Below are 21,069 nucleotides of genomic sequence, written 5' to 3' on the forward strand. Positions count from 1 at the left end.
GTCACCAGATTTCATGGAGGCACCCAAGATCACGTCGTTGGCACCAGCTAGACCTCATTGTCACAAGGCGAGCCGCCTTAAACAGTGTTCAAATCACACGCAGCTTCCACAGTGCGGACTGCGACACCGACCACTCCCTGGTGTGCAGCAAGGTTAGACTCAGACCAAAGAAGTTGCATCATTCCAAGCAGAAGGGCCATCCGCGCATCAACACGAGCAGAATTTCTCACCCACAGCTGTTACAAAAATTTCTAAATTCACTTGTAACAGCCCTTCAAAACACTCCCACAGGGGATGCTGAGACCAAGTGGGCCCACATCAGAGACGCCATCTATGAGTCAGCTTTGACCACCTACGGCAAAAGTGCGAAGAGAAATGCAGACTGGTTTCAATCTCATAATGAAGAGCTGGAACCTGTCATAGCCGCTAAGCGCATTGCACTTTTGAACTACAAGAAAGCCCCCAGCGATTTAACATCCGCAGCACTTAAAGCAGCCAGAAGTACTGCACAAAGAACAGCTAGGCGTTGCGCAAACGACTACTGGCAACACCTATGCAGTCATATTCAGCTGGCCTCAGACACCGGAAACATCAGAGGAATGTATGATGGCATGAAGAGAGCTCTTGGGCCAACCATCAAGAAGATCACCCCCCTCAAATCTAAATCGGGGGACATAATCACTGACCAACGCAAACAGATGGACCGCTGGGTTGAGCACTACCTAGAACTGTACTCCAGGGAGAATGCTGTCACTGAGACTGCCCTCAATGCAGCCCAGCCTCTACCAGTCATGGATGAGCTGGACATACAGCCAACCAAATCGGAACTCAGTGATGCCATTGATTCCCTAGCCAGCGGAAAAGCCCCTGGGAAGGACAGCATTACCCCTGAAATAATCAAGAGTGCCAAGCCTGCTATACTCTCAGCACTACATGAACTGCTATGCCTGTGCTGGGACGAGGGAGCAGTACCCCAGGACATGCGCGATGCCAACATCATCACCCTCTATAAAAACAAAGGTGACTGCGGTGACTGCAACAACTACCGTGGAATCTCCCTGCTCAGCATAGTGGGGAAAGTCTTTGCTCGAGTCGCTCTGAACAGGCTCCAGAAGCTGGCCGAGCGCGTCTACCCTGAGGCACAGTGTGGCTTTCGTGCAGAGAGATCGACTATTGACATGCTGTTCTCCCTTCGTCAGATACAGGAGAAATGCCGTGAACAACAGATGCCCCTCTACATTGCTTTCATTGATCTCACCAAAGCCTTTGACCTCGTCAGCAGACGTGGTCTCTTCAGACTACTAGAAAAGATCGGATGTCCACCAAAGCTACTAAGTATCATCACCTCATTCCATGACAATATGAAAGGCACAATTCAACATGGTGGCTCCTCATCAGAGCCCTTTCCTATCCTGAGTGGTGTGAAACAGGGCTGTGTTCTCGCACCCACACTTTTTGGGATTTTCTTCTCCCTGCTGCTTTCACATGCGTCCAAATCCTCTGAAGAAGGAATTTTCCTCCACACAAGATCAGGGGGCAGGTTGTTCAACCTTGCCCGTCTAAGAGCGAAGTCCAAAGTACGGAAAGTCCTCATCAGAGAACTCCTCTTTGCTGACGATGCTGCTTTAACATCTCACACTGAAGAATGCCTGCAGAGTCTCATCGACAGGTTTGCGTCTGCCTGCAATGAATTTGGCCTAACCATCAGCCTCAAGAAAACGAACATCATGGGGCAGGATGTCAGAAATGCTCCATCCATCAATATTGGCGACCACGCTCTGGAAGTGGTTCAAGAGTACACCTACCTAGGCTCAACTATCACCAGTAACCTGTCTCTAGATGCAGAAATCAACAAGCGCATGGGTAAGGCTTCCACTGCTATGTCCAGACTGGCCAAGAGAGTGTGGGAAAATGGCGCACTGACACGGAACACAAAAGTCCGAGTGTACCAGGCCTGTGTCCTCAGTACCTTGCTCTACGGCAGCGAGGCCTGGACAACGTATGCCAGCCAAGAGCGACGTCTCAATTCATTCCATCTTCGCTGCCTTCGGAGAATACTTGGCATCAGGTGGCAGGACTATATCTCCAACACAGAAGTCCTTGAAGCGGCCAACACCCCCAGCTTATACACACTACTGAGTCAGCGGCGCTTGAGATGGCTTGGCCATGTGAGCCGCATGGAAGATGGCAGGATCCCCAAAGACACATTGTACAGCGAGCTCGCCACTGGTATCAGACCCACCGGCCGTCCATGTCTCCGTTATAAAGACGTCTGCAAACGCGACATGAAATCGTGTGACATTGATCACAAGTCGTGGGAGTCAGTTGCCAGCATTCGCCAGAGCTGGCGGGCAGCCATAAAGACAGGGCTAAATTGTGGCGAATCGAAGAGACTTAGTAGTTGGCAGGAAAAAAGACAGAGGCGCAAGGGGAGAGCCAACTGTGCAACAGCCCCAACAAACAAATTTCTCTGCAGCACCTGTGGAAGAGCCTGTCACTCCAGAATTGGCCTTTATAGCCACTCCAGGCGCTGCTTCACAAACCACTGACCACCTCCAGGCGCGTATCCATTGTCTCTCGAGATAAGGAGGCCCAAAAGAAAAGAAGAATGAGGGGTTATCTTATTGAAATGTACAGGATTCTGAGGGGGTTTGACAGGGTAGATGTTGAGAAGATGTTTCCACTAGTAGGGGAATCTCGAACTAGGAGACATAGTTACAGAATAAGGGGACACTCATTTAAAACTGAGATGCGAAGGAATTTCTTCCCAGAGGGTAGTGAATGTCTGGAATTCTCTACCCCAGAGAGTTGTGGAGGCTAGATCACTGAAAGTATTTAAAGAGGAGGGAGATAGATTTTTGAAATAACGGGGAGTTGAGGGCCATGAAGAGCTGGCATGAAAGAGGAGTTGAGGTCTGGGGCAGATCAGCCATGATCTTATTGAATGGAGGAGTGGGCTTGAGGGGCCGAATGGCCTACTCCTGCTCCTATTTCTTATGTTCTTATGTTCCTCACAGTTCTCAATGCTTCCGAGTTTCATATCATCTGCAAACTTTGAAATTGTGCCCTGTACACCGAGGTCTAGGTTATTAATATATATCAGGAAAAGCAAGCGTCCCGACACTGATCCCTGGGGAACTCCACTACAAGCCTTCCTCCAGCCTGAAAAACATCCATTAACCACTACTCTTTGTTTCCTGTCACTCAGCCAATTTCGTATCTATGTTGTTACTGTCCCTTTTATTCCATGAGCTACAAGTTTGCTCACAAATCTGTTGTGTGACACTGTATCAAACTCCTTTTGAAAGTCCATGTACACCTCATCAACAACATTGCCCTCATCAACCTTCTCGGTTACCTCCTCAAAAAACTCTAGCAAGTTAGTTAAACATAATTTTCCCTTAAGAAATCTATGCTGGCTTTCCTTAATTAACTCACATTTGTCCATGTGATTATTGATTTTGTCCCAAATTATTTTTTCTAGAAGTTTTCCCACCAGCGAAGTTCAACTGACTGGCCTATAGTTGCTGGGCTTATCTTTACACCCTTTTTTGAACGAGCGTGTAATGTTAGCAATTCTCCAGTCCTCTGGCACCACTCCTGAGTCTAAAAGACTCAGGTCAGAAGTGGGGAAGTTCGCTGAAGACTGCACAACGTTTAGGACCAATCGCAACTCCTCAGATACTGAAGCAGTCCGTGTAGAAATGCAGCAAGACCTGGACAATATCCAGGCTTGGGCTGATAAGTGGCAAGTAACATCCATGCCACACAAGTGCCAGGCAATAACTATCTCAAACAAGAGAGAATCTAACCATCTCCCCTTGACATTCAATGGCATTATGATCACGGAATCCCCCCACTATCAACATCCTGGGGTTACCTTTGACCAGAAACTCAGCTGGAGTAGCCATATAAATACTGTGGCTACAAGAGCAGCTCAGATGCTAGGAATCCTGCAGCAAGTAACTCACCTCCTGACTCCCCAAAGCCTGTCCACCATCTACAAGGCACAAGTCAGGAGTGTGATGGAATACTCTCCACTTGCCTGGATGGGTGCAGCTCCAACAACACTCAAGAAACTCAACACCATCCAGGACAAAGCAGTCCGCTTGATTGGCACCCCATCCACAAACATTCACTCCCTCCAGCACCGACACACAGTGGCAGCAGTGTGTACCATCTATAAGATGCACAGCAGCAACTCACCAAGGATACTTAGACAGCACCTTCCAAACCCACGACCTCTTCCAACTAGAAGGACAAGGGCAGCAAGTGCATGGGAACATCACCACCTGCAAATTCCCCTCCAAGCCACACATCATCCTGACTTGGAACTATATCGCCGTTCCTTCACTGTCGCTGGGTCAAAATCCTGGAATTCCCTTCCTAACAGCACTGTGTGTGTACCTACCCCACATGGACTGCAGCGGTTCAAGAAGGCAGCTCACCACCACCTTCTCAACGGCAATTAGGGATGGGCAATAAATGCTGGCCTAGCCAGTGATGCTCACATCCCACGAATGAATAAATCAATAGTTTGGGAGTGGGACAGCCAACTTTATATTGGGCTAGTTGGTGGACACTTAGGCAAGGATGCAAATATAGAATATGATCAAAAAGGACAAGCTCTACTTGTGAGAACTAGTGTCAAGAGAGCCAACATTGCCATGTTTAGGGACCAACCCATAATAATATCTCTTCTGCCTCCCAAGCTCCACTTCCAGAGACTGGTGTGTGGGAGTGAAAGCATCCAGGAGTTGAAGCACAATTATTAGATTTCCTGGCCAGATTTAATGTTTAGTTATTCTCTTCTGCATGTGAATCCCTCCAGTTTCCAGACATGTGGCAGTTTTCATCTTCAACCACAGTCTGGACTCCAGTCATGTTTTATGTTGTCAAGCTCTGGAGCTAATTAACTATCCCGAGTACACCATTTAATCGGGATTAATTTTTCTCCACTTACTCACATATTATATTCACCGACTTTTTCCACATGCTCATTGAAGTTTCCTTTTCTGCTTGTAGGGTAAGAACCAGTGTGGAATCAAAGCATATAAAGCTCTGAAAGATGTTTAACACACTGGTCCAGATTTGGTTGCCAAAATAACCACTGGTTTAATGACAGTTGCCGTTATTGATGTGTAAATTGTCTAGCAAATTGTACCGAAGAGAAACCCCTTGTATTGCAAATTGCCACCAGTTGCTGGACAATTTGTGCTGCTCTGCTTTTAGCCTCGTGAGCATGGCAGCTCACCCTCAACCTCCCTGTGAATTTTACAAAATTGTTGTATTTGCACGTTAATTATCTATTAAACTCGCTGCAGAAAATTAGGGCTGGTACGTAAGGACCCTTTCAACAAGGAGATTTATGTTCCTGCAATGCCACTCACCTTCTCCAGCCCAGGAAATGATCAAATTAAACTGTGGTGTCTCATTCATACAGGTAGTAAATCGTTAATTTTCAAAATTTTAGATTTTTTTTTATTGCTTTTCCTTTCTGTTTCTTAGTCCAGTCTTTTTTTTCCCTCTCTTTATTTTTCTTTCTGTACCCAATTTGACTCCTTCTCTGTTCCTGTTTATTCCTCAGTCCTATCATCACATTGGTTAAGGAGATAGACTGCTGGCCCCATTGTTTATCAAGGTCTCTGATGCTCTGCTATTCTTGCCACACCGTTATCAGTTCACACTCCCAACAAGGTACAGGGCAAAAAATTTGAAAGCTGAAGGGTCATGAAGTATTCATGTTTTAAATGTCTGTATCTTGTAACATGTAAAAGAGTTTGTCAGTTGATGCAGCAAAATGTCTAACTAACAGGGCACACTGCAAGTGGCATTAAGTTTACATTCAGAAACACTCATCCGCATGCCCACTATTATGGGACAATAATTCTACTTGTATATCATAGTGTGACAACTGAAGACAGCCCGACACGAGTGGCAGCACTGGAACACACTCTTCTGATGTCAGCTATGGCTCAGTGGGTCGCACATTCGCTTCAGTCTGAGGGTTCAAGTCATACTCCAGAGATTTGAGCACAAAGATTCAGCTGTCACGCCCTGTGCAGTACTGAGGGAGCACTACACTGTCGCCTTTTGCATCAAGCCCTCTCAGGTGGGCATTAAAGATCCCACGGCACTATTTCACAAAGAGCAGATGAGTTCTCCCAGTGTCCTGGTCAACATTTATTTCTCAACCAACATCATTATCTGGTGATTATTGCATTGTTACTTGTGGGAGCTTGCTGTGTGCAAATCGGCTGCTGCATATCCTACATTACAACAGTGAGTGCAGATTGAGACATCCTGACGTGGTGAATGACGCTGCATATATGAAGGTTCTTTCCTTTTCTTCTTTCTCAGCTGCCTCCTTTGGTCAGGAAGTTAGATGTGATTCAGATTGAGTGCCTCATACAGATTGGGGTGAGGGGGAAAGGAGGTGTCCATCTGTAGAGATGTACTCTGAAAAGGAACAATGTCCTAAGTGTATCCCTCAATATTTAGTATTCATTTACATCTAGGAGTTGAACTATATTCAAAAATAAAGATGCTATTGAGTAATCTGACCTCCCCCACCTCACAGTGGCTTGAACTCAAGTCCTGCTGGTCTCCCTTCCACGTTCTAAAATGTGCTTTTTGAAGAATTATTCACCTCATGAATAAGTTAGGTTCTGCTTTAAATGCCTTTCTTGTGACACTTTGATACTTGAATTTCTAAAAATGTTGACATTGTCCCAATAAAGAACATATTTTAAATCAAAATTGACTTCCTGTAACAGAATTGCATTTTTTACAAAAACTTTCTGTTTGGCCACCCGATCTGGGGTCAGGATGTGAACTTTGCTGTTTTTGTACTAAAAAACTATTTGACTTTTAACATTACAACGCCAAAGAAATCTGAACTATTCAGGTTTTAAATGTCTGTATCTCGTAAAAGAGCGTGTCTGTTTATAACAACCCCTGAGTAGGCATGTACTTGGATCAGCAATACTTAGACAGTATGTAATTCATAAACTAGTTTGCTGATATTACGTATATGCAATACAATACACAATTGGTTCATTTTTAATTGTGGGTTCGAGTTCCACTCCAGAGACTTAAGCACATAATCCAAGCTGACACTTATAGTGCAGTACTGAGAGAGTGCTGCACTGTCAGAGGGTCAGTACTGAGAGAGTGCTGTACTGTCAGAGGGTCAGTACTGAGAGAGTGCTGCACTGTCAGAGGGTCAGTACTGAGAGAGTGCTGGACTGTCAGAGGGTCAGTACTGAGAGAGTGCTGCACTGTCAGAGGGTCAGTACTGAGAGAGTGCTGCACTGTCAGAGGGTCAGTACTGAGAGAGTGCTGCACTGTCAGAGGGTCAGTACTGAGAGAGTGCTGCACTGTCGGACGGTCAGTACTGAGAGAGTGCTGCACTGTCGGAGGGTCAGTACTGAGAGAGTGCTGCACTGTCGGAGGGTCAGTACTGAGAGAGTGCTGCACTGTCAGAGGGTCAGTACTGAGAGAGTGCTGCACTGTCAGAGGGTCAGTACTGAGAGAGTGCTGCACTGTCAGAGGGTCAGTACTGAGAGAGTGCTGCACTGTCAGAGGGTCAGTACTGAGAGAGTGCTGCACTGTCAGAGGGTCAGTACTGAGAGAGTGCTGCACTGTCAGAGGGTCAGTACTGAGAGAGTGCTGCACTGTCGGAGGGTCAGTACTGAGAGAGTGCTGCACTGTCGGAGGGTCAGTACTGAGAGAGTGCTGCACTGTCGGAGGTCCTATCTTTCAGATGAGAAGTTAAATTGAGGCTCCATCTGTCACTCAGGTGGATATCAAAACCCCATTATCTGGTCAACGTCACATTGCTGGTTTTGGGATCATGCTGTGCTCAAATTGGCTGCTGCGTTTCCAACATCATAACAGCAATTATATTTCAAAAACTGGTTGTAAAGCGCTTTGGTTGTGAAAGGCTCTACAGAAATACAAGCCCCTTCTTTCTTTGACTCTGTAGAAACTGAATCCAGTTTGTCGGGTAATGTACAAACTGAAATTTAAGGGTTTAACAAGCTGCAAATTAGTGGAAAGAAGATGATTGATGCCAGTTGATGCACCGGGTGTACCGGGAATTAGGCAGTTGGGACAAACAACTTAAACTGCCTTTCAATAGTTCAAAACACAGTAATTTACAAATATATTGAATCCAAGGAGTTTCCAAGACTTGGGTTGAGTGACTGCAAATATCTATATCCTTTTGATGGGGTAAATAAGGAGAAACTGTTTCCAATGGAAGAAGGGTCGGTAACCAGATTTAAAGTAATTGGCAAAACAGCCAAAGGGGAAATTAGAATTTTTTTTAAAGCAGTGAGTTACGATGATTTGGAATGCACATCTGAAAGGGTATTGGAAGATGATTCAATAATAACTTTTACAAGGGAATTAGATATAAACTTGAAAGGGGAAAATTTTGCTAGGCTATGGTGAAAGAGCTGGAGAGTTGGACTAACTGGATAGTTCTTTCAGAAGTATTGGCACAGGCACAATGGGCCGAATGGCCTCCTTCTGCGCTGTATGATTCTACTCTGACAATGCAGGATTCCAGAAGCTCAAGCGTATGATAATCCTGTTGCTGGAGTACTTGGCATGTTAACCGTAGAAGACTGCTGTGCACAGTAGGAAATGAACTGAGCTGTGACTTAGAACAAACCTCTTCTAAACAGCAAAGTTACAACGAAAGTCACATAACTATGCCAAGCTGCTGAATTAACAGTGTTAACCTCCCACTGTCATTTCAGACATTATTCATTTGAAGTTCAGTAAAATGAAAACTTTCTTTTGGAAAAAAAGACAGAAAGCACACACATTACATCTCAACTTAACCTTTGTGCTCTCCAGGATGGAATTCACTATCAGAAACCGTGGAGATACAGGATGAGGATTACTTTTAAATGGGTGAACATTTCAGGAAAAAAATTTAAATGGGTATGGGGAAAGGAACAAAGTGGGAAATTATTCCGAGAGCTGGCTATGAGCTGTAAAATTCCAAGATTCTAAAAGTTTATATGCAACAAAAAACAAATAATATACAATATCACACACGGTACACAATTTACCAATGTGGATCAATAACTTCAGAAATTTACAGCATTGCTATATGAACAGGTAACTTTAACTGAATTTTGAGGCAGGTGAAATCAGCTCCTTACCTGTAGGTGTACATTGGAACCCATCACCTTGATAGCCAGGGGCACAGTGGCAACTGAATGATCCAGGTGTGTTGTAGCACTGAGCATATGGATGGCATCGGGTTGACTGGCATTCATCAAGATCTTGAAAAAGGAAAATCGTTTTGTGTAAATGAAGACATGGAAACATGAGTCAGCCGTTCACTTAGATCATGGCTAATCTGTAACTTAACTCCATCTACTCACCTTAGTTCCATAACCCTGCCTAACAAAACTCATTTTCATTCTCATAATCTCATTGATGACATATTCCACTGATGCCCACCCCCTACCCCCGCCCCCGCCAGCCTCAGCAGCTTTTTGGGAGAGAATTCCACATTTTCACAATCCTTTGTGCAAAGAAGTGTTTCCTAACATCACCAGTGGCCTATCTCTAATTTTAAGGTTATGCCCCCTTGCTCTCGACTCTCATACCATCAGAGGAAATAGTTTCTCTCTATTTACCCTATCAAGGCCTTTAATCTTCTTAAGCAACCAATTAGATCATCCCTTAATCGTACCCAAGGCAATACAAACCTAGACTAGTCTGCATAATTTATCCCTTTTTTCAAAACAATCAATATTATCTCAACAAGAATGGGCCCTTTTCCCTTCAAACCTACACATTTCAGTTTCCATATACGTAGAATAGCTTCAATTAGCAAAATACAGCAGGAGTGTATCACAGAACATTGCTTTTCAAAAATTGCCTGGCAATAATTTCATTCATTCAGTTATAACAAGACTACTCTTGGCTGTTTGCCTGAAGAAATCCCACATGACAACTTTTCAGAAGGATGGAACACAATTCCAGCTCTCTTGAGCTCTTCACAGATTAATACAGCAGAGACGGTGGCCATTCGGTCCAGACTTCCTGCACTGGCTCTTTGGTAAATCTATCCAACTGGTACTGCCTCCCTGCTCTTTCCCCATAGCCCTCCAAATGTTTCCTTTCCAAGTATTTTCCCAATTCCCTTTTGAAAGTTACTATTGAATCTGCTTCCACCGCCCTCTCAGGTAGAGCATTGCAGATTATAACCATTTGCTGTCTAAACACAAATCATGTTCTTTCACTGATTACCTTCAATCTGTGTTCTCTGATTACAGACTCTGCTGCTGGTGGAAACAGTTTCTACTTATTTACTCTACAAAAACCACTCATAATTTTCTCTTAAATTTCTCTGCTCTAATTCCAGTTTTTCTGGTCTCCTCACGTAACTGAAATTCTTCATGACAGTCTTCCTTCCTGTAATACAATTCAGTTTCACTGCACCCCTATTTGTTTACTTGTCCCATTACCATCCCCTATATATATATATATATATATACACAAAATCCTTTTTGTCGTTTAATCTCTCCTGCCTTCCACCTATCACAGACCTTCCCTTTTGTTCTTTCCTCCACCTGGACCCTCCTTTTCCTTGCCTCTGTACATACTTATAAACTGTTAAATTTCTATCATCGTGTGTTGGGTCGGAACGGGTCAGGCCCATCTTCCAGGGCCAGCTTTCGGGCTGGGGTCGGGTTGCGCTGAGTCCAGATCGAGTTGGGTCAGGTCGGGTGGCACTGAGTCCAGATCGAGTTGGGTCAGGTCAGGCCGAGTCCAGATCGAGTTGGGTCGTTTCGGGTCGGGTCGGGCTGAGTCCAGATCGAGTTGGGTCGGGTCGGGCCGAGTCCAGATCGAGTTGGGTCGGTTCGGGTCGGGTCGGGCTGAGTCCAGATCGAGTTGGGTCGGGTCGGGCCGAGTCCAGATCGAGTTGGGTCAGGTCGGGCCGAGTCCAGATCGAGTTGGGTCGGTTCGGGTCGGGTCGGGCTGAGTCCAGATCGAGTTGGGTCGGGTCGGGCCGAGTCCAGATCGGGTTGGGTCAGGTCAGGCCGAGTCCAGATCGAGTTGGGTCGGTTCGGGTCGGGTCGGGCTGAGTCCAGATCGAGTTGGGTCGGGTCGGGCCGAGTCCAGATCGAGTTGGGTCAGGTCGGGTGGCACTGAGTCCAGATCGAGTTGGGTCAGGTTGGGCCGGGTCCAGATCGAGTTGGGTCGGTTCGGGTTGGGTCGGGCTGAATCCAGATCGAGTTGGGTCGGGTCGGGCCGAGTCCAGATCGAGTTGGGTCAGGTTGGGTCAGGTCGGGCCGAGTCCAGATTGCGTTGGGTCAGGTCGGGTGGCACTGAGTCCAGATCGAGTTGGGTCGGGCCGAGTCCAGATCGAGTTGGGTCAGGTCGGGTGGCGCTGAGTCCAGATCGAGTTGGGTCAGGTCGGGTGGCGCTGAGTCCAGATCGAGTTGGGTCGGGCCGAGTCCAGATCGAGTTGGGTCAGGTCGGGGGGCACTGAGTCCAGATCGAGTTGGGTCGGGCTGAGTACAGATCGAGTTGGGTCGGGTCGGGCTGAGTCCAGATCGAGTTGGGTCGGGTCGGGCCGAGTCCAGATCGAGTTGGGTCAGGTCGGGTGGCACAGTGTCCAGATCGAGTTGGGTCAGGTCGGGTGGCACAGAGTCCAGATCGAGTTGGGTCGGGTCGGGCCGAGTCCAGATCGAGTTGGGTCAGGTCGGTGGCACTGAGTCCAGATCGAGTTGGGTCAGGTCGGGCCGAGTCCAGATCGAGTTGGGTCGGTTTGGGTTGGGTCGGGCTGAATCCAGATCGAGTTGGGTCGGGTCGGGCCGAGTCCAGATCGAGTTGGGTCAGGTCGGGCTGAGTCCAGATCGCGTTGGGTCAGGTCGGGTGGCACTGAGTCCAGATCGAGTTGGGTCAGGTCGGGTGGCACTGAGTCCAGATCGAGTTGGGTCAGTTCGGGTCAGGTCGGGCTGAGTCCAGATCGAGTTGGGTCGGGTCGGGCTGAGTCCAGATCGAGTTGGGTCGGGTCGGGCCGAGTCCAGATCGAGTTGGGTCGGGTCGGGTGGCATCGAGTCCAGATCGAGTTGGGTCAGGTCGGGTGGCGCTGAGTCCAGATCGAGTTGGGTCGGGCCGAGTCCAGATCGAGTTGGGTCAGGTCGGGTGGCACTGAGTCCAGATCGAGTCGGGTCAGGTCGGGCCGAGTGCAGATCGAGTTGGATCAGGTCGGGCCGAGTCCTGATCGAGTTGGGTCAGGTCGGGTCTGGCCGGGCGAGTCCAGATCGAGTTGGGTCAGGTCGTGTCGGGCCGGGCGAGTCCAGATCGAGTTGGGTCAGGTCGGGTCGGGCCGGGCGAGTCCTGAGCGAGTTGGGTCAGGTCGGGTCGGGCCGGGCGAGTCCAGATCGAGTTGGGTCGGGTCGGGCCAAGTCCAGATCGAGTTGGGTCGGGTCGGGTCGGGTCGGGCCGAGTACAGATCGAGTTGGATCGGGTCGGGCCGAGTCCTGATTGAGTTGGGTCGGGTCGGGTCGGGTCGGGCCGAGTGCAGATCGAGTTGGATCGGGTCGGGTCGGGTCGGGCCGAGTCCTGATCGAGTTGGATCAGGTCGGGCCGAGTCCTGATCGAGTTGGGTCGGGTCGGGTCGGGCCGGGCCGGGCCGAGTCCTGATCGAGTTGGGTCGGGTCGGGTTGGGTCGGGCCGAGTGCAGATCAAGTTGGATCGGGTCGGGCCAAGTCCTGATCGAGTTGGGTCAGGTCGGGTCGGGTCGGGCCGAGTCCTGATCGAGTTGGGTCAGGTCGGGTCGGGTCGGACCGAGCCCAGGTCGAGATGGGTCGGGTCGGGTTGGGTTCGGGCCGAGTCCTGATCGAGTTGGGTCAGGTCGGGTTGGGTCGGGCCGAGTGCAGATCGAGTTGGGTCAGGTCGGGTTGGGTTCGGGCCGAGTCCTGATCGAGTTGGGTCAGGTCGGGTTGGGTCGGGCCGAGCCCAGGTCGAGTTGGGTCGGGTCGGGTTGGGTTCGGGCCGAGTCCTGATCGAGTTGGGTCAGGTCGGGTTGGGTCGGGCCGAGTGCAGATCGAGTTGGATCAGGTCGGGTTGGGTTCGGGCCGAGTCCTGATCGAGTTGGGTCGGGTCGGGTTGGGTCGGGCCGAGTGCAGATCGAGTTGGATCGGGTCGGGTTGGGTCGGGCCGAGTCCTGATCGAGTTGGGTCGGGTCGTGTTGGGTTGGGCCGAGTGCAGATCGAGTTGGATCGGGTCGGGCTGAGTCCTGATCGCGTTGGGTCAGGTCGGGTGGCACTGAGTCCAGATCGAGTTGGGTTGGGCCGAGTCCAGATCGAGTTGGGTCAGGTCGGGTGGCGCTGTGTCCAGATCGAGTTGGGTTGGACCGAGTCCAGATCGAGTTGGGTCGGGCTGAGTCCAGATCGAGTTGGGTCAGGTCGGGTCGGGCCATGTCCAGATCGAGTTGGGTCGGGCCGAGTCCAGATCGAGTTGGGTCGGGCTGAGTCCAGATCGAGTTGGGTCAGGTCGGGTTGGGTCGGGCCAAGTCCAGATCGAGTTGGGTCAGGTCGGGTGGCACTGAGTCCGGATCGAGTTGGGTCGGGCCGAGTGCAGATCGAGTTGCATCAGGTCGGGCCGAGTCCTGATCGAGTTGGGTCAGGTCGGGTCGGGCCGGGCGAGTCCAGATCGAGTTGGGTCAGGTCGTGTTGGGCCGGGCGAGTCCAGATCGAGTTGGGTCAGGTCGGGTCGGGCCGGGCGAGTCCTGATCGAGTTGGGTCAGGTCGGGTCGGGCCGGGCGAGTCCTGATCGAGTTGGGTCAGGTCGGGTCGGGCCGGGCGAGTCCAGATCGAGTTGGGTCGGGTCGGGCCGAGTACAGATCGAGTTGGGTCGGGTCGGGCCGAGTCCTGATCGAGTTGGGTCAGGTCGGGTTGGGTCGGGCCCAGTCCAGATCGAGTTGGGTCGGGCCGAGTGCAGATCGAGTTGGGTCGGGCCGAGTGCAGATCGAGTTGGGTCGGGCCGAGTGCAGATCGAGTTGGGTCGGACCGAGTGCAGATCGAGTTGGGTCGGGCCGAGTGCAGATCGAGTTGGATCAGGTCGGGCCGAGTCCTGATCGAGTTGGGTCAGGTCGGGTCGGGCCGGGCGAGTCCAGATCGAGTTGGGTCAGGTCGGGTCGGGCCGAGTGCAGATCGAGTTGGATCGGGTCGGGTTGGGTCGGGCCGAGTGCAGATCGAGTTGGATCAGGTCGGGCCGAGTCCTGATCGAGTTGGGTCAGGCCGGGCGAGTCCAGATCGAGTTGGGTCAGGTCGTGTCGGGCCGGGCGAGTCCAGATCGAGTTGGGTCAGGTCGGGTCGGGCCGGGCGAGTCCAGATCGAGTTGGGTCAGGTCGGGTCGGGCCGGGCGAGTCCTGAGCGAGTTGGGTCGGGTCGGGCCAAGTCCAGATCGAGTTGGGTCGGGTCGGGTCGGGTCGGGCCGAGTACAGATCGAGTTGGATCGGGTCGGGCCGAGTCCTGATTGAGTTGGGTCGGGTCGGGTCGGGCCGAGTGCAGATCGAGTTGGATCGGGTCGGGTCGGGTCGGGCCGAGTCCTGATCGAGTTGGATCAGGTCGGGCCGAGTCCTGATCGAGTTGGGTCTGGTCGGGTCGGGCCGAGTCCTGATCGAGTTGGGTCGGGTCGGGTCGGGCCGGGCCGAGTCCTGATCGAGTTGGGTCGGGTCGGGTTGGATCGGGCCGAGTGCAGATCAAGTTGGATCGGGTCGGGCCAAGTCCTGATCGAGTTGGGTCAGGTCGGGTCGGGTCGGGCCGAGTCCTGATCGAGTTGGGTCAGGTCGGGTCGGGTCGGGCCGAGCCCAGGTCGAGTTGGGTCGGGTCGGGTTGGGTTCGGGCCGAGTCCTGATCGAGTTGGGTCAGGTCGGGTTGGGTCGGGCCGAGTGCAGATCGAGTTGGGTCAGGTCGGGTTGGCTTCGGGCCGAGTCCTGATCGAGTTGGGTCGGGTCGGGTTGGGTCAGGCCGAGTGCAGATCGAGTTGGATCGGGTCGGGTTGGGTCGGGCCGAGTCCTGATCGAGTTGGGTCGGGTCGTGTTGGGTCGGGCCGAGTGCAGATCGAGTTGGATCGGGTCGGGCTGAGTCCTGATCGAGTTGGGTCAGGTCGGGTCGGGCCGAGTCCATATCGTGTTGGGTCGGGTCGGGCCAAGTCCAGATCGAGTTGGGTCGGGTCGGGCCGAGTCCAGATCGAGTTGGGTCGGGTCGGGCCGAGTCCAGATTGAATTGGGTCGAGTCGGGCCGAGTCCAGATCGAGTTGGGTCGGGTCGGGTTGGGTTCGGGCCGGGTCCTGATCGAGTTGGGTCGGGTCGGGTTGGGTTCGGGCCGAGCCCAGATCGAGTTGGGTCGGGTCGGGTTGGGTTCGGGCCGAGCCCAGATCGAGTTGGGTCGGGTCGGGTTGGGTTCGGGCCGAGCCCAGATCGAGTTGGGTCGGGTCGGGTCGGGTTGGGTTCGGGCCGAGTCCTGATCGAGTTGGGTCGGGTTGGGTTGGGTCGGGCCGAGTCCAGATCGAGTTGGGTCAGGTTGGGTTGGGTCGGGCCGAGTCCTGATCGAGTTGGGTTGTGTCGGGCCGAGTCCAGATTGAATTGGGTCGAGTCGGGCCGAGTGCAGATCGAGTTGGGTCGTGTCGGGTCGGGTTGGGTTCGGGCCGAGTCCAGATAGAGTTGGGTCGGGTCGGGTTGGGTTCGGGCCGAGTGCAGATCGAGTTGGGTCGGGTCGGGTTGGGTTCGGGCCGGGTCCTGATCGAGTTGGGTCGGGTCGGGTTGGGTTCGGGCCGAGACCAGATCGAGTTGGGTCGGGTCGGGTTGGGTTGGGTTCGGGCCGAGCCCAGATCGAGTTGGGTCGGGTCGGGTCGGGTTGGGTTCGGGCCGAGCCCAGATCGAGTTGGGTCGGGTTGGGTTGGGTCGGGCCGAGTCCAGATCGAGTTGGGTTGTGTCGGGCCGAGTCCAGATTGAATTGGGTCGAGTCGGGCCGAGTGCAGATCGAGTTGGGTCGGGTTGGGTTGGGTTGCGTTCGGGCCGAGTCCAGATCGAGTTGGGTCGGGTCGGGTCGGACACAAACAGTAAGTGCTCTGCTGGTAAGTATTAAAAATAGAAAAAAAAACTTACCTGAGCTGGGAGTTTGGGACGAAACTGAGTCTGTGCGGTGAGTGAGTGACGTCACTATGACGTCTCGTGCATGCGCTGCAGCTTCTTGCAGGTTCGATGTCAGGAACGTAAGTAAAGGGATGGTCGGGTCGGGCCGACTAGTGGCGGATTCGGGTTGGGCCGGACTCAGGGCAAGATCGGAGGGACTCGGGCAGGGTCAGGCTTGGGCCTGCTGTGGTTCGGTCGGGTTCGGGACGGGTTCTTTTTCCTTACCTAAAGCAGGCCTCTAGGTCATAGACCTGTTTCTTGCACCACAGTTGCTGTCAGATCTGTTGAGCATTTCTGATACTTTGTTTTTATTTCATTTGGTTTAACTGCTTTGTGCTTAGTAATGCAATACATTATTACATTATTGCCTCTTATAAAACCCTTTAGTGGCTCCAGAAAGGTTGTGCGAGAAGTGGTTTTGGCCTCTCTCAAATGCGCCTGCAGCAGTGGGATCTGCAGATGTCTGAAAACATTCTGGCCTGCACAATTTCCAGACTGACAGTGTAAAAGTACCTGGCCCTCCTCCACCCACCCACACCTTTGATTTATGCACATATTCCAGGAAGAAATTGACAACTACTTTACTGAAATTAGGATGTTACATACCGCCACAAGATTTCCCATCCCCGGAGAAACCGGCTAAACAGACACACATGAAGTCCGAGCCACCAGTGTAAATACAGCGAGCACGGTCGGGCGAATCGCAGTTGTGGGTTCCAGTTTGGCAAGGATTGTTGGGACGCTGAACAGCTATAAGATTTAAAACAAGCAATGTTTGCAGGTTAGTAACATTTCGTTAATAATTAAGGAGAGGGGATTTTTTTTCTGCTCATCAACTTTCACAATGACAAAGGAGGCAACAACAGTTTGCATTTATATAGTGCCTTTAACATAGCAAAACGTCTCAAGGTGCTTCACAGGAGTGATGTCAAAAAGTGTTGACACTGGGACACCTAAGGAGATATCAGGACAAGTGACCAATAGCTTTGTCAAAATGGATCGACTTAAAGGAGGCGGGTAGAGAGGCGGAGGGTATGACAAAACTTGGGGTCTAGGCAGCTGAATGTGTAGCTGCCAACGGTGGAGCAGTGGGAATCAAGAACACAAGAGGACAGAATGGGAGGAGTGCAGATATCTCAGAGGATTGTAGGGTAGGACGAGGTTATAGAAATAGGGAAGGGGTGAGGCCACGGAGGGATCTGCAGTGAAACCCCTTTATCCTGGTTTAAACTTTAGTAAAATTAGTAAAACAGCATAAAACCTTTCCCCGATGGAGTTAAAGGTTTGGTAGTAAGTTATGAAAGTGACTGTGAACACCAGATTGCTTGTAACATGTTTTGGACCAGTACATTGTAAAAACAAGGTCCTCTTAAGGTCTTAATAGTTACGAGTAAACCAAATTCCTGTCTTTGTTCTTTTTCAATGCAAGTTTTGTTTTGAAACATAGTTTTACGTTTAAATCAAAGCTGGAACAATGAGCGTTGAAAAAAAGGGTTTGGGAGTGGGGGGGGCGGAATCTGTTTTAATCTGACCATAGGATACTGAAGAGGTTAAGACAGGAAGTCAGGGGACGGGGGCGGGGAGGTCAGGGGGCAGTGGGCAGACTTTACTTCAGAATCTGGCATGTTTATATTTGAACATTGGCCCAATCTACATGGTGGACTCATCTTAATACAAACAGGCAGTTAACAAGTTTTATTAGTTTAATATTCAAACGCCCAACGTTTGTCGCTGCTATATCATGTAACTGCGATCACTCAATAACTTCAGTATTTTAGATGACTTTTCTGTTTATGTCCCTCAGTCCAAAACCCAAAACTGTCGAATGAAACAACAAAAATAATTGGCCAGTATTCCTCTGCTACTTTAAGGAAAAAGTGCAACCTCTCTGTCCAGTTACACCGTGTTTACATCGCGCTGATAGTTTAGGTGATTGGTGCAAAACCAGAGATAGACAGATGAGGTGAATCCAGCTTCAATTACCTGTCTGTGCACAGTAAACTAACTCAGCTAACCCTCAAAGGGTTAGGAATGGGTACCAAAAAGCCAGTGTTCCTTTTTAGGGAGGTTACAGGCTGGGGAGGGTGGGGTGAGAGAGAGGGTGAAGAGGCAGGGGGTGGGGAGGGGAGGGGAGGGGAGGGGCAGGGGCAGGGAAGGGGAAGAGGCGGGGTGGGGCAGGGAGAGGCGGGGCAGGGAGGAAGGGGCGGGTGGAGGGGAAGAAGCGGGTGGAGGGCAAGGGGAGGTAGGTTGGGTGGGGCAAGAGAGGGGCAGGGCAGGTGTAGTGTGGAGGGAGAACCAGGTGGAGAAGGGGGGGCAAGGTCGAGTTTGGGGGGAGAGGAGCAAGGCCAGCGAGGCTGGGAGGGGGGAGACGGAGATTGAGGTGGGTGGTGGAAGAGAAGGAAAATTCATTCTTTCCCATGCTCAGTTCCAGTCTCAGTATTCCCTTTGTTTTTCACTTGTTATCAATTTCCTGTTTTAACCTATTAGAATCTCAAAACAGTATATTCAATGTTTGTTTTTAAAAGAACTGAATTATTTTATCATGGTGAAATTGTTTTTTTCAGGTGACATCCCAAGTCTCAGCACCTGCTCACTCGGGTTTCAGTTGCCAATTGCGGGGCAAACTGTTTCACTGCTGTGCATTTAGTCACATAGGTATGTGGTGAATGAACAGGATGAATCATAAGCTGCTGCCATACCTGCCAGACACGTGTATGGAGCGGCGATTAGTGTAAAACCAGCGCTTCGTGCATGTTTATTTCATTTAGCTCATGCTTAAAGCTCTGGTCCCTTGTCTAACTCTGGGGCAAAAATGTGAATTTTGGAAAGCAATTCAAAGAACGGTCTCTACTGGCTAATCTTCGACATCAACTCCACTTTCCCGCCCAATGCCCATATCCCTTGATTCCCTAATGCATCCACAGCTCTCTGACGGAGAGAATTCCAAAGATTCACAACCCTGAGTGAAGAAATTTCTCCTCATCTCAGTCCTAAATGGCTGATCCCTTATCCTGAGACTGTGTCCCCAATTTTAAATTCTCTGAACAGTTCTCTGAACACTCTAGGATGCTTTCTATAAATTGTAGTTTTGGTTACTATCTCTAGCTTGAGTACTCTGAGTAATGACAGTTCCTAAGTTAGGAGTGAAGGAAAAGCAGGTGCAATTGTTCAACTAAAGGTTAGTAGAGCAATTGAATAAGTAATCAGGGAAGGTAATAGAAGGGGACTGAGTATAAATGCATCGCTGGAGAGGAAAAGGATAAAGAATGCAGCAAGAAGTTATGAATAAGGAGAGAGAGTTGATGGGTCTTTTAGTGTACTGGAACCATGAGTTCCAGTCTACTTACTTTGAAAACTGATTCCTCATTCCACGAATAGAGAGATCCCATACAATTCTGTAAAGTTATGGGGAGCAGAATCGCAACACAACCAACAAGGGTTTTGAAACAGTAGATTTGGATAAAGTGTCTAGTGGCAAGAGGGTTGGTAACCAGAGGACAGAGATTTGAGGTAACTGGCAAACGAACCAGAGGGGAGATGAGGAGAATTTTTTTTAATGAAGCGAGTTATGATAATCTGGAATGCACTGCCTGAAATTGTGCTGGAAGCAGATTCAACAGCAAATTTCAAAAGGGAATTGGATAAATACTTGAAAAGGCAAAGAAATGTCGGGCTTATGGCGAATGAACAAGGGAGTGGGACAAATTAAATAGCTCTTTCAAAGAGCCAGCCCAGACATGACGGATCAAATGGCCTTGTGCACTCTATGATTTCTATTGCTTACATTTTTTTGAAATCCAAAAGCATTTTCTAAATAAATTGTCAAACTATAAATATAAAGAAGACATTGTATTGAACAAGTAGAACTTACCCACGCAGGTTCGACCGTCCTCTGCAAATTGATAGCCCACGAAACATTCACATCGGAAGGTTCCTGGCTGATTGTTACAGACAGCATAATTTCCACAAACAGAAGGATTGTCTCTGCATTCATCAACATCTGTAGGGGAACAACAGGATAAAAAAGTGTATCTAGCAGGAACCAAGGAGCACAGTTCCTTTTTAACTGATCAACATTTTTAAAAAAAGAGATATATTTTCACCCACTAATAGTTCAGGCCAGTCGATTTATTTCTTGCCTTACTTAAAACCTTGAGTTGTGGACTCTCCACCTATAGTAACAACGTGCAATGTTATAGCACCTTTAACTTAGTAAGATGTCTCAAGGCACTTCACAGGATTGATTATCAGACAACATTTGATACTGGGATATTTGATAAAGAGATATTAGGACAGATAGGTCATTGATCTAGATTTTAAGCAGTGAGTTAGAGGCGAGAGGTAGGGAGGTTTAGGGAGGGAACTCCAGAGCTTACGGCCTAGGTACTGAAAGCTCAGTCGCCAGCGGTGCAGTGATTAAAATTGGGGACTTTCTTCTGTGGTTAAAGTGCCATAAAAATGCAGTTTGTTATCCAGAAGTGGGCATCAATTCATTCAACAGAGCAGACATCTTTTGGGGAGTGAAATACAGAAACAAAGCTAGCAAAGTTTTTATTTTACATCCTCCGCTCTGAGGAGTTTATCTTCACCAAACCATAGCCTCGCAGACTCCCTTCTATCCCTAATCTGTTCAACAATAATACGTGGCATCAGTTTGCATTAAGAGGGTACAGATTACAACTTTGCTTTCAAAGCGCTGAAATTCAAATCTGAAACCTGGACACAACAAACAAGTCCATCTGAAATCAATGAAATATTTTTCTGTTAACCACGTGACAAATGGGGAAACATCATAATTTAAACGCCTCCCATTAAGGATTTCTCTAGGCTGCTCTGCATCAGATATCACTCCTCATCTAAACCACTCCCAAGCTCGGCAGTTTTAGCTC

The 21,069-nt window shown here is 49.7% G+C and overlaps 1 protein-coding gene across 1 annotated transcript in view; it reads right to left on the minus strand.

Moving 5' to 3' along the window:
* nid1a (nidogen 1a) overlaps positions 1-21,069 on the minus strand; it is a 129,007-nt gene that overhangs the window by 58,858 nt on the left and 49,080 nt on the right. The window contains exons 10-12 of the mRNA XM_068020734.1: positions 20,052-20,180; positions 16,787-16,930; positions 9,180-9,302 (exon numbers count right to left, since the gene is read on the minus strand). Coding sequence (XP_067876835.1) covers positions 9,180-9,302; positions 16,787-16,930; positions 20,052-20,180 — 396 coding nt within the window. The remainder of the gene's footprint in view (positions 1-9,179; positions 9,303-16,786; positions 16,931-20,051; positions 20,181-21,069) is intronic.

The sequence above is a fragment of the Heterodontus francisci genome, chromosome 3 (assembly GCF_036365525.1).
Source record: "Heterodontus francisci isolate sHetFra1 chromosome 3, sHetFra1.hap1, whole genome shotgun sequence".
NCBI classification, from domain to species: Eukaryota; Metazoa; Chordata; class Chondrichthyes; order Heterodontiformes; family Heterodontidae; genus Heterodontus; species Heterodontus francisci.